At 46.1% G+C, this 12201-nt stretch overlaps 1 protein-coding gene across 1 annotated transcript in view; it reads right to left on the bottom strand.

Annotated features, from left to right (window-relative positions):
• The window catches only part of LOC130297954 (oocyte zinc finger protein XlCOF7.1-like), a 79173-nt gene extending 75068 nt beyond the window's left edge, over positions 1-4105 (bottom strand). The window contains 4 exon segments of the mRNA XM_056550816.1: positions 2205-2964; positions 3131-3195; positions 3279-3405; positions 3983-4105. Of these exon segments, the coding sequence (XP_056406791.1) occupies positions 2205-2964; positions 3131-3195; positions 3279-3405; positions 3983-4042 (1012 nt within the window). The 5' untranslated portion in view covers positions 4043-4105.
• Between the last annotated feature and the right edge of the window lie 8096 nt (positions 4106-12201).

The raw sequence follows: 12201 nt of genomic DNA, 5'->3' as shown, positions 1-12201 counted from the left end.
CTCACCAATCCCAGGGGCCTCAACTCACCAATCCCAGGGGCCTCAACTCACCAATCCCAGGGGCCTCAACTCACCAATCCCAGGGGCCTCAATTAGATTTTGGATGAACCCCTGGGACAGTCCATCTGTAACATACTCCTCTATGGGTTGGTTCTCTGCCACAAACAGAGGGTAGACTCGGCCCTTTGGGGGTACAGCACCTGGTTGAGGCTCAATGGTACAATCATGGGGTCTGTGGGGAGGTAGTGCCCCCCCGCCTACATCTTATCAAACACATTGTGGTACTCCTGGTATACTTTAGGAAGAGAAGATCTTTGTCGTGTACAATTATACGACAGACCGAGGAGATACAAACCAACCAAACCGATCTATATATACAGGTAGAAGCAAACTGAGGGGACCAAGACAAACCTCAGCTGTGACCCAGTCCAAACGGGGATTATGTCTCTGGAAACAAAGAGAACCCAGCACAACAGGATAATGCCGAGAGATAATCACCTGGAACTAGAGGGTCTCCTGGTAAAGAGCCCCCAACACCACAGACAAGGGAACTGTCTCATGGATAAGGTGAGGGGGCTGTAAGGGTCTTCTATAAATCACTTCCATGGCCAGAGGACCCAAAGCTGGAGTGGAATAGAGTTTTTGGCTACAAACACATCATCAAAATACCCATCAGCACTGGAGACCACGGGGACCTGCGTGACCACAGAGGAAATATACCACGATAGGATAATCCTAATCATAACTTTGTCTTTGTGGAACTCTGGGGATGAAGAAAGCCCACCCAATATCTGTCCCTAGCAGGACCCCAAGTGTTTCCTCACCAGGTTTGGCATGATCCGAGCAAAGGGACACAATAAAGACACATCCCCTCCCCCTACTATAATCCTTCTCCTCCATGGAAAGGGGGGTGGCCCTGAGCAGCATTGGTTTCACCCTTTCAGATGATCCAGGAGGCCACAATCTCATCTTGTATAATATCGGAGAGTCCAGGAGAGAACGTGTCCACCAGCGCTTCCTTATCCCAGCACACTTCTGCTGCTACAATACACAACTCTATTGAATTCTTGGCCACAGTTCTCGTCCCCTGTTACATGGACATGAGCTGCTCTGCCGCAGAGGGAGAACGGACAGGGAGATGAAATGTCTCTGTAGTCGTAGATAATACGTTTATCAGTCTCCAAAGAGGATTCACCCGGGATAGAGCGTTATCAGTAAGGAGGGAGATCAGGAATCCTACCTTACTTCTATCATTAGGACAGGACTGCGGGACCATTTCCAGATAAATGCCCACTTGGTTCAGGGAGCCTCTACATTCATTAGGATCACCCCCATAATGCTGGGGAAGCGGGGCAGATCCAGTAAACCCACAGGAGGCAATGGCTTCTATGGCAGCAGAAATAGTTGCCGGAGCGTAGGTGGCTGCCGGTTGAGGCACAGGAGGCTCTAGGGGAGACGTACGATTCTAAAGCGTCTGCATTACAAGTGCCAATTGCTCAATCCTCTGATCCTGCAGATCCATTATAGTGAAAAGGTTTGGTGCTGGTGGATTGTCTGCATCATCCGGATTCATGGCCCTTGTGTAATGTCAGGAACCACAAAACCAGATGGAGATGATCAGAACAAATCACCTTTATTATATTCTCAACCGTCTCACATTCTCATCATTTATAGTTTATATTCTGACTGAATAAAGGAATATACAGCAGAAAAGACTGACAGGACACGGGGCTTAAAGGGGTACTCCGGTGGAACACCATTTATTTTAAATCACCTGGTCCCCAAAAGTTTAACAGGTTTCTTAATTACTTTTATTTAAAAATCTTAATTCTTCCAGAACTTATCAGCTGCTGTATGCTTCACAGGAAGATGTGTAGTTGTTTTCTGTCTGACCACAGTGCTCTCTGCTGACACCTCTGTCCATGTCAGGAACTGTCCAGAGTAGGAGAAAATCCTCATAGCGAACCTCTCCTGCTCTGGACAGTTCCTGACACGGACATGGGAGAATAAGAGCTGATAAGTACTGGAGGGCTAAAGATTTTTAAATAGTAATATACAATTCTGAATAACTTTCTAGCACCAGTTGATTAAAAAAAATAGTTTTCCATCAGAGTACCACTTAAAAAAATTCCATAAAAAATTATTACAGTCGGTGACTGAGCAGAATCTGTGACTGATCTCTGCATTTAGTGGTTACTACTCACCTGGGCGGTTACCTGTAGGAATGTCCTCCTTATACTGCTCATCACTGCTCACATCTGTCTCTTCTTCTTCCTTTATGTCTGTAGCATTAATATGGATCAAATCTTTCTCTGTAGGAATGTCCTCCTTATACTGCTCATCACCGCTCACATCTGTCTCTTCTTCTTCCTTTATGTCTGTAGCATTAATATGGATCAAATCTTTCTCTGTAGGAATGTCCTCCTTATACTGCTCATCACCGCTCACATCTGTCTCTTCTTCTTCCTTTATGTCTGTAGCATTAACATTGTTCAGATCTTTCCCTGTAGGAATGTCCTCATTATAATGCTCATCACCGCTTACATCTGTCTCTTCTTCTTCCTTCATATCTCTAGCATTAATATTGTTCAGATCTTTTCCTGTTGGAATGTCCTCCTTATACTGCTCATCACTGCTCACATCTGTCTCTTCTTCCTTCATATCTGTAGCATTAATATTGCTCAAATCTTTTCCTGTTGGAATGTCCTCCTTATACTGCTCATCACTGCTCACATCTGTCTCTTCTTCTTCCTTTATGTCTGTAGCATTAATATAGATAAGATCTTTCTCTGTAGGATTGTCCTCCTTATACTGCTCATCACTGCTCACATCTGTCTCTTCTTCTTCCTTCATCTCTGTAGCATTAATATTGTTCAGATCTTTCCCTGTAGGAATGTCCTCCTTATACTGTTCATCACCGCTCACATCTGTGTCTGGAGCATTAATATTGTTCGGATCTTCACCCTGATTCATAAGATGTGGAAGAAACATAGTAAAAGTCATCAGACAGTAGGAGAAGTCACGTGGGATGTTATAGATGAGCAGGAGATGAGGAGTGATGGAGGGTGAGGGGACTGACCACAAGAGCTTCACAGCCCTTCTACAGATCATAGGGAATATCTCCATCTACCTGATCATCCTGTGGAAGAAGAGGACGGGGACACCTCTCTGGTGCTGTTCTCTTACTGGATCTGACTGTAGGGAACACATACAGAGACTGAATTCATTCTTTACATACAAATAATGAGAGGACGTGTGTATATAGTCATGTCTATTACCTGGTGATGTGAGGGGCTGCTGATCCTCCATCATGACCTGATCCTTGTACTGATCCTTGTGTCCTTCTACATACTCCCACTCCTCCATGGAGAAATAGACCGCCACGTCCTGACACCTTATAGGAACCTGACACATAATGATACAGTCATCACCCCGACCCCTCCAGTGGTGTTACTGTATAATGTCCCAGCAGTGTCACCTCTCCAGTCATCACCAGACCCCTCCATTACTGTATAATGTCCCAGCATTCCAAGCAGTGTCACCTCTCCAGTCATCACCAGACCCCTCCATTACTGTATAATGTCCCATCAGGGTCACCTCTCCAGTCATCACCAGACCCCTCCATTACTGTATAATGTCCCAGCAGTGTCACCTCTCCAGTCATCACCAGACCCCTCCATTACTGTATAATGTCCCAGCAGTGTCACCTCTCCAGTCATCACCAGACCCCTCCATTACTGTATACTGTCCCAGCAGTGTCACCTCTTCAGTCATCACCAGACCCCTCCACTACTGTATAATGTCCCAGCAGTGTCACCTCTCCAGTCATCACCAGACCCCTCCATTACTGTATAATGTCCCAGCAGTGTCACCTCTCCAGTCATCACCAGACCCCTCCATTACTGTATAATGTCCCAGCAGTGTCACCTCTCCAGTCATCACCAGACCCCTCCATTACTGTATAATGTCCCAGCAGTGTCACCTCTCCAGTCAGCAGCTCCATCATCTTGTTGATGAGTTCTCGGATCTTCTGTTCATCCATTTCCTCATGTATCAGGGAGTGAGGTGGGGGCCCCGGGATTGGGCTCAGGGTTCTTCCCCATCCTTCACACATAGGGGCCCGACAGCGCCCACTAGAGGACTTCTTCACTACTGTGTAATCCTGTGTATGGAGAGACATATTAATATCACTACATACATTCCCAGAATCCCTCACCTCTCCAGTCATATCCATCTGTTATTACATAGATAAGAATGAGGTCATGTGACATCACTCCCAGAATCCCTCACCTCTCCAGTCATATCCATCTGTTATTCCATAGATAAGAATGAGGTCATGTGACATCACTCCCAGAATCCCTCACCTCTCCAGTCATATCCATCTGTTATTACATAGATAAGAATGGGGTCATGTGACATCATTCCCAGAATCCCTCACCTCTCCAGTCATATCCATCTGTTATTCCATAGATAAGAATGAGGTCATGTGACATCACTCCCAGAATCCCTCACCTCTCCAGTCATATCCATCTGTTATTACATAGATAAGAATGAGGTCATGTGACATCACACATCATTCCCAGAATCCCTCACCTCTCCAGTCATATCCATCTGTTATTCCATAGATAAGAATGAGGTCATGTGACATCACTCCCAGAATCCCTCACCTCTCCAGTCATATCCATCTGTTATTCCATAGATAAGAATGAGGTCATGTGACATCACTCCCAGAATCCCTTAACTCTCCAGTCATATCCATCTGTTATTACACAGATAAGAATGAGGTCATGTGACATCACTCCCAGAATCCCTCACCTCTCCAGTCATATCCATCTGTTATTACATAGATAAGAATGAGGTCATGTGACATCACTTCCAGAATCCCTCACCTCTCCAGTCATATCCATCTGTTATTCCATAGTTAAGAATGAGGTCATGTGACATCACTCCCAGAATCCCTCACCTCTCCAGTCATATCCATCTGTTATTCCATAGATAAGAATGAGGTCATGTGACATCACTCCCAAAATCCCTCACCTCTCCAGTCATATCCATCTGTTATTACACAGATAAGAATGAGGTCATGTGACATCACTCCCAGAATCCCTCACCTCTCCAGTCATATCCATCTGTTATTGCACAGATAAGAATGAGGTCATGTGACATCACTCCCAGAATCCCTCACCTCTCCAGTCATATCCATCTGTTATTACACAGATAAGAATGAGGTCATGTGACATCACTCCCAGAATCCCTCACCTCTCCAGTCATATCCATCTGTTATTACACAGATAAGAATGAGGTCATGTGACATCACTCCCAGAATCCCTCACCTCTCCAGTCATATCAGGGGTGTGGAAATTTAAAAATAACTACTTGTCCAAGGGACTAAAGCGGAACACAATCTACTTGTCCCTCAAGAAAATCCACTTGTCCTGGTAGATAAAATAATTTCAACCAAAATAGTCCGATCCCCCCCCCCACTAGACCACCAGGGATGGATAGAAGATCCTTTAGACACTGCTGACAGCGCTGATCTAATGGTTTAGTAGGTGATCGCAGTATGTCAGGCTATTAGCGGTGGGAGAGCTGTAGATCCTCTTATACCCGAGCCCAGAAAAGTCTAGATGTAACTTTTTGATCACCTTATAAAAAATTTCTCATATGAAGTGACCAAAAATGAACAATTCTGGACTATTTTTTACATTTACACCGTTCACCGTTCGGTTTAATTAACATTATATTTTAATAGTCTGGACATTTCCACATGTAGCGATACCACTTATGTTTATTTTTGTACATTATTTTTATTTAAAGAAAATTGGAAACGTTTATTAGGAAAGGGGCTTATTCACATGTATACGCACTTTTTACAATATTTTAATCACTATTTTTCAGTCTCAATAGGGACTTATGTGTTACTGGGGGGGGGGGGGGGGGGGTTCTGCTTCTCCAGTTTATGTGCTGCATTTTGTGTCAGAAAATGCTGGAAGTTGCATTTAGTTACAAGATAACTACAACTCCCAGCATGCCCTGATGCAGCCTATGGTTCTGTGGGGGTTTCAGCATGTTGTACTGTATAGTATTACAGTTATGGTTATTGTGTAACATGCTGGGAGTTGTAGTTTTGGTTTGTGTCAGCTGCAGAGCCATAGGATGTGTCAAGGAATACTGGGAATTACAGTTAGTAACTACAACACCCAGCATGCCCTGATGCAGCCTGACTCTGCAGCTGACCCGAACCAAAACTACAACTCCCAGCATGTTACACTTTATAGTTCTACAGTTTAGGTTATGGTCCAACATGCTGGGAGTTGTAGTTTTGGTTCGGGCGTGTTTGTCTGCATCCGTGGGGCTCTTGGTTGGCGGGTGAGTATGAAGGGGAGGATTCTGGGGGTGCAATTTAGTGCGGGGGCCACTAAAAATAAATAAAATTAGATGCACAACTGCCCTAATGCCCGTCTGCTCCTATACAAAACATTCATGCATACACATCATACATGCACCAGCCACTGCCCCCATATACATATACACACACCCCCGCCACTGCCCCCCCAACATCATACATTACATACACACATACACTCACACCATACATATGCACACATCATACATAGGCCTGCTGCCCCCCCACATATCATACATTACGTACACACACACCCCCGCCCCTGCCCCCCCACATCATACATTACATACACACATACACTCACACCATACATATACACCATACATATGCACACATCATACATAGGCCTGCTGCTGCTGCCCCCCCACATATCATATATTACATACACACACACCCCCGCCCCCCCCACATCATACATTACATACACACATACACTCACACCATACATATACACCATACATATGCACACATCATACATAGGCCTGCTGCTGCTGCCCCCCCACATATCATATATTACATACACACACACCCCCGCCCCCCCACATCATACATTACATACACACATACACTCACACCATACATATACACCATACATATGCACACATCATACATAGGCCTGCTGCTGCTGCCCCCCCCCCCACATATCATACATTACATACACACACACCCCCGCCCCTGCCCCCCCACATCATACATTACATACACACACACCATACATATACACCATACATATGCACACATCATACATAGGCCTGCTGCTGCTGCCCCCCCCCCCACATATCATACATTACATACACACACACCCCCGCCCCTGCCCCCCCACATCATACATTACATACACACACACCATACATATACACCATACATATGCACACATCATACATACACCTGCCGCTGCCCACCCCACATCATACATCACATACACACATCACACATTACATACACATCACACATAGAGAGACTTCATACACACATCACACATACACTCACACCATAAATATACACCATACATATGCACACATCATATATACACCTGCCGCTGTCCACCCCACATCATACATCACATACATACACATCACACTTAGACATTATACACACATCATACATTACATACACAGCACACATAGACATCATACACACATACACTCACACCATACATATCCACCAGTGTTTCCCAACCAGGGTGCCTCCAGCTGTTGCAAAACTACAACTCCTAGCATGCCCAGGGCATGCTGGGAGTTGTAGTTTTGCAACAGCTGGAGGCACCCTGGTGGGGAAACACTGATATACACCATACATATGCACACATCATACATACACCTGCCCCCCCCATCATCATACATACATACATACATACACACATCACACATACACTCACACCCTACATATACAACCACCCTTCCTGTCGCCTGTATTCTCGGTCTCCTCACCTGAGCCGCCATGAGTGGACATCAGAGCTGTAGTCCCGGATAGTGTAAGGTGAGATTTCCGCCCTCCCCCCGCTCTGTGCTTTCCCCGTACAAACAAGCAACCTCCCCGTGGTGGATTAGGTCCTGTCTAGACAGAGCAGGGGAGGGGGAGGGATAGAGCTGAGTGCGGGGGATGGAGCTGTGCACGGAGCTGTCTATATCCTCTCTCTCCCCCTGCTGTGTCTTCTGAGCTGCGTCCTCCATTCTCCGGGAGGGGAGATAAGTGGTCTCTGCAGTCAGCTGGGGGCCGCTGCCCCCTCCATACACTCTGAGGGTCGGTGTGAGGTGTAGACTTCCATCGGCTCCTGCGCCTCACACCGGCATTAAAGAAAAATAAGGGGGAAGTCTGTCTGTCCCTGCTTGCCCGATACAGGGCTAAATCTATGAACAATTCACCTGCCCGGCGCCCAAAACTACTTGTCCCGGGCGTCGGGCTATAGGATTTCCACATCCCTGCATATCCATCTGTTATTACATAGATAAGAATGAGGTCATGTGACATCACTCCCAGAATCCCTCACCTCTCCAGTCATATCCATCTGTTATTACATAGATAAGAATGAGGTCATGTGACATCACTCCCAGAATCCCTCACCTCTCCAGTCATATCCATCTGTTATTACACAGATAAGAATGAGGTCATGTGACATCATTCCCAGAATCCCTCACCTCTTCAGTCATATCCATCTGTTATTACACAGATAAGAATGAGGTCATGTGACATCACTTCCAGAATCCCTCACCTCTCCAGTCATATCCATCTGTTATTACATAGATAAGAATGAGGTCATGTGACATCACTCCCAGAATCCCTCACCTCTCCAGTCATATCCATCTGTTATTACATAGATAAGAATGAGGTCATGTGACATCACTCCCAGAATCCCTCACCTCTCCAGTCATATCCATCTGTTATTACACAGATAAGAATGAGGTCATGTGACATCATTCCCAGAATCCCTCACCTCTTCAGTCATATCCATCTGTTATTACACAGATAAGAATGAGGTCATGTGACATCACTTCCAGAATCCCTCACCTCTCCAGTCATATCCATCTGTTATTACATAGATAAGAATGAGGTCATGTGACATCACTCCCAGAATCCCTCACCTCTCCAGTCATATCCATCTGTTATTACATAGATAAGAATGAGGTCATGTGACATCACTCCCAGAATCCCTCACCTCTCCAGTCATATCCATCTGTTATTACACAGATAAGAATGAGGTCATGTGACATCACTCCCAGAATCCCTCACCTCTCCAGTAAGCCGGAAGAGTATCTGTAGGGTGAGGTTTATGATCCTGTCGGCCATCTTGTTCCTGTCTCTCTCCATGGTTGATGGGTCATCCAGGAGAATTCTCTTATATAGAAGATATCAGCAGAGGATCCAGGATTGGAGAAACCTGAAGGGACGAAGAGGAGACGATGTTAAACCGCACCAGATTCTATGGAGAAATAAAATCCATTTCCTGGAGATAATCTGGGGAAACATCTGAGGAGACATTATAGGAGTTTTCAGATTTCTCTATAAAACAAAATCCATTGTCCGAGGGCTGTAAAATAAGAGACTAGAGCGCACTCACCTCTCCCGTCCAGTGGTGGCGCTCTGGTCCTCCAGGTCTTCTGAGGTCGCTCTCCCTGCTCTGCTGAAGACGTTGTGAATCCATTTCTCCTAATCTCTGAGGCTGCGGTGTATTCAGAACGTCTTCATCAGAGCAGGGAGAAGAATAGAGGGATTCAATATGACATTGTCCAATGAAGAATAGTGAAATGTGTCCACTAGGGGGCACAATATACATCACAATTACATCAGGATTTTATGTGAATTATGATATGTCCCCCCGGAAGAACCTGCTATTACCTGCAGCAGAGGCCGAGCATCATATACCGTTACACACGCAGGGTCTGGGCCACCACCGGAGTCAGTGTTTCCCAAGCAGGGTGCCTCCAGCTGTTACAGCATTTGGCTGTCAGGGCATGCTGGGAGTTGTAGTGTTACAACAGCTGGAGGCACGCTGGTTTGGAAACACTGTCTTAAGTAATAATAGGGGCGCGGGAGAAACTTAAAAAACCTGATGCTTACATAGTCCTGTATGGAAGAAGTGGCTGATACCCGGAGAAAAGAGACTGACCAGGTGACAGGATGGGCGGGTAAGTGACCTGATACCTTCACCATCCAGACATCCCCTGGGGGGCAGTATAGGCAGGAAATCAGGAAACAACCGCTGGTCGGCACGGCGCTCCCTAGAGAAACAACCGCACAGCGCCATGTCTAAGCCACGCCCACCTACATTATTTTATTACAAAAATGGGATATAAACTTCTTAGGGGAGGGGCTTCTATTACAAACCATGAATAACGCTCTGCCATAGTGATTAGTGTTATCGGTGCTCGGCTTATACAGGCTGTGGAGGTGTCTGTATACTTAGAGCACCGAACTGAGCACAGAGCACGGTAAGGGGCCCTCCGGCCGTCATCTCAGCTGATCTAGACTCCGCCCCCCAACAACTGCATTTTACTAATATTAGATCCTGCAATCGACTTTGATCATGGAATCTAAAGGGTTAATGGTGATGAGCGTCATTAGTGGTGAGTCCTGGCTGCTTATAGCTCCTGAGCTCACCTCAAAGTCCCATATGGGGCACAGAATGTAAATATACACCGTGTCCTTAAGGGTTAATGATAAACATCCCCAATAATCCTGATCTGATGGTGACCGCACACACATACCTGTATCTGTAGAGGAGCCCTGTGCTTACAGGACCTGCGATGATGTCACTGTCATGTGATCAGTCACATGGAGGAGGAGGAGTCACATGATCAGGGGCTGCTGCTCTGAGAGATCTCCACACACAACACAACAGCAGTGACTGCCCCACCAGGACCTGCTCTGTATCTGCCACATGCTGGAGGTGTAGGACCTGTGATGATGTCATAATCATTTGACCAGTACATTTGGGGGTAAAGTTTAGCAGTATAGATGTGACTGCGGCTGAAGGACCTGCGGGAAGGATCATGTGACAGGAATGGGCGGAGCTCAACAGTGCAGGAGAGAAGAGAATGTAACATAGTAACATAGCAGATGAGCCTAGAGCTGCAGCCCCTGATCATGTGACTCCTCCTCCATGTGACTGATCACATGACGGTGACATCATCGCAGGTCCTGTAAGCACACGGCTCCTCTATAGATACAGGTATGTGTGTGCGGTCACCATCAGATCAGGATTATTGGGGATGTTTATTATTAACCCCTTAAGGACACAGTATATAATAACACTCTGCACCATCTATAGGACTTTGAGGTGAGCTCAGGAGCTATAAGCAGCCGGCACTCACCACTAGTGTTGGTCACCATCATTAACCCTTTAGATCTCACAATCAAAGCTCTGTGGAAGCTCTGTGCCGGCCAGCATTCCTTTACCTGATCTCCTGCCTATACTGCCCCCCAGGGGATGTCTGGATGGTGAAGGGCTGCAGGTCACCTCCCCGCCCATCCTGTCACCTGATCAGTCTTCTTCCTCCGGTATCGGACACTTCATTTGGAGGTTACGATCCTGAGCGGCCTCCAGATATTAATCTAAGATGGCCGCCACTGTGGTCCAGGTGGATCTCCCCACCTCCCTTTGTTACCAAAAACAATGGCCCTCATTTACTTAGAAAATCGGGTTGTAAGTCTATCTTGCTTTCTTACCCGACTGCATTTTTCCCCTGGTATTTATTATTATGTCGCATCCTGTTTGTCGCACGTGGGTTTTGTTGGTTTTGGTTTCCAACTCCTCTGAGTTGTCGGGAAAAAATCCACAACAATTCAACAAATTCGGGTTGGAAACCTTTATAAATACGTGGGAAAGCTCAGAATTGTCGGGTTACGCCCCTTTTTCGGGTTTGGGAGAATCCACATCGGGTCCGTCGGGAAAAAATGTCGCATCGTGTCGCAGACTGGCACACGATGTCTGCGACATGGCGCAGACAAAGATGCGCAAAAAAAACCCGACAAAAGAAGTCGGGTTTAGAATAGTAAATGAGGGCCAATGTGTTCTAGATGAAAAGGGTCCATAATGTGGGTTCCTGGAGGGACAACATCCACGTCAGGATTCAAACTCCCGACATAGTGTCGTACCAACCCTGGAAACCAGATTGGCTTTCTGCCTGGATTCTGGACAATTCAATAACATTCCAGGACAATAATTCCCAGTGTGACGCGGATCCATTAAACTATGATCCCACTAACGCTTTATGTGAATCCGAGTACGAAAAGCACAGAGAAGTGTCATGTGACCGCGTCAATAACTGAGGACAATGTGGTAAACGCTGTTATAA

Source organism: Hyla sarda (assembly GCF_029499605.1).
Source record: "Hyla sarda isolate aHylSar1 chromosome 1 unlocalized genomic scaffold, aHylSar1.hap1 SUPER_1_unloc_11, whole genome shotgun sequence".
Classification (NCBI taxonomy): domain Eukaryota; kingdom Metazoa; phylum Chordata; class Amphibia; order Anura; family Hylidae; genus Hyla; species Hyla sarda.
Note: the sequence above shows the minus strand (reverse complement) of the source record. Positions and strands in the feature narration are given on the sequence as shown.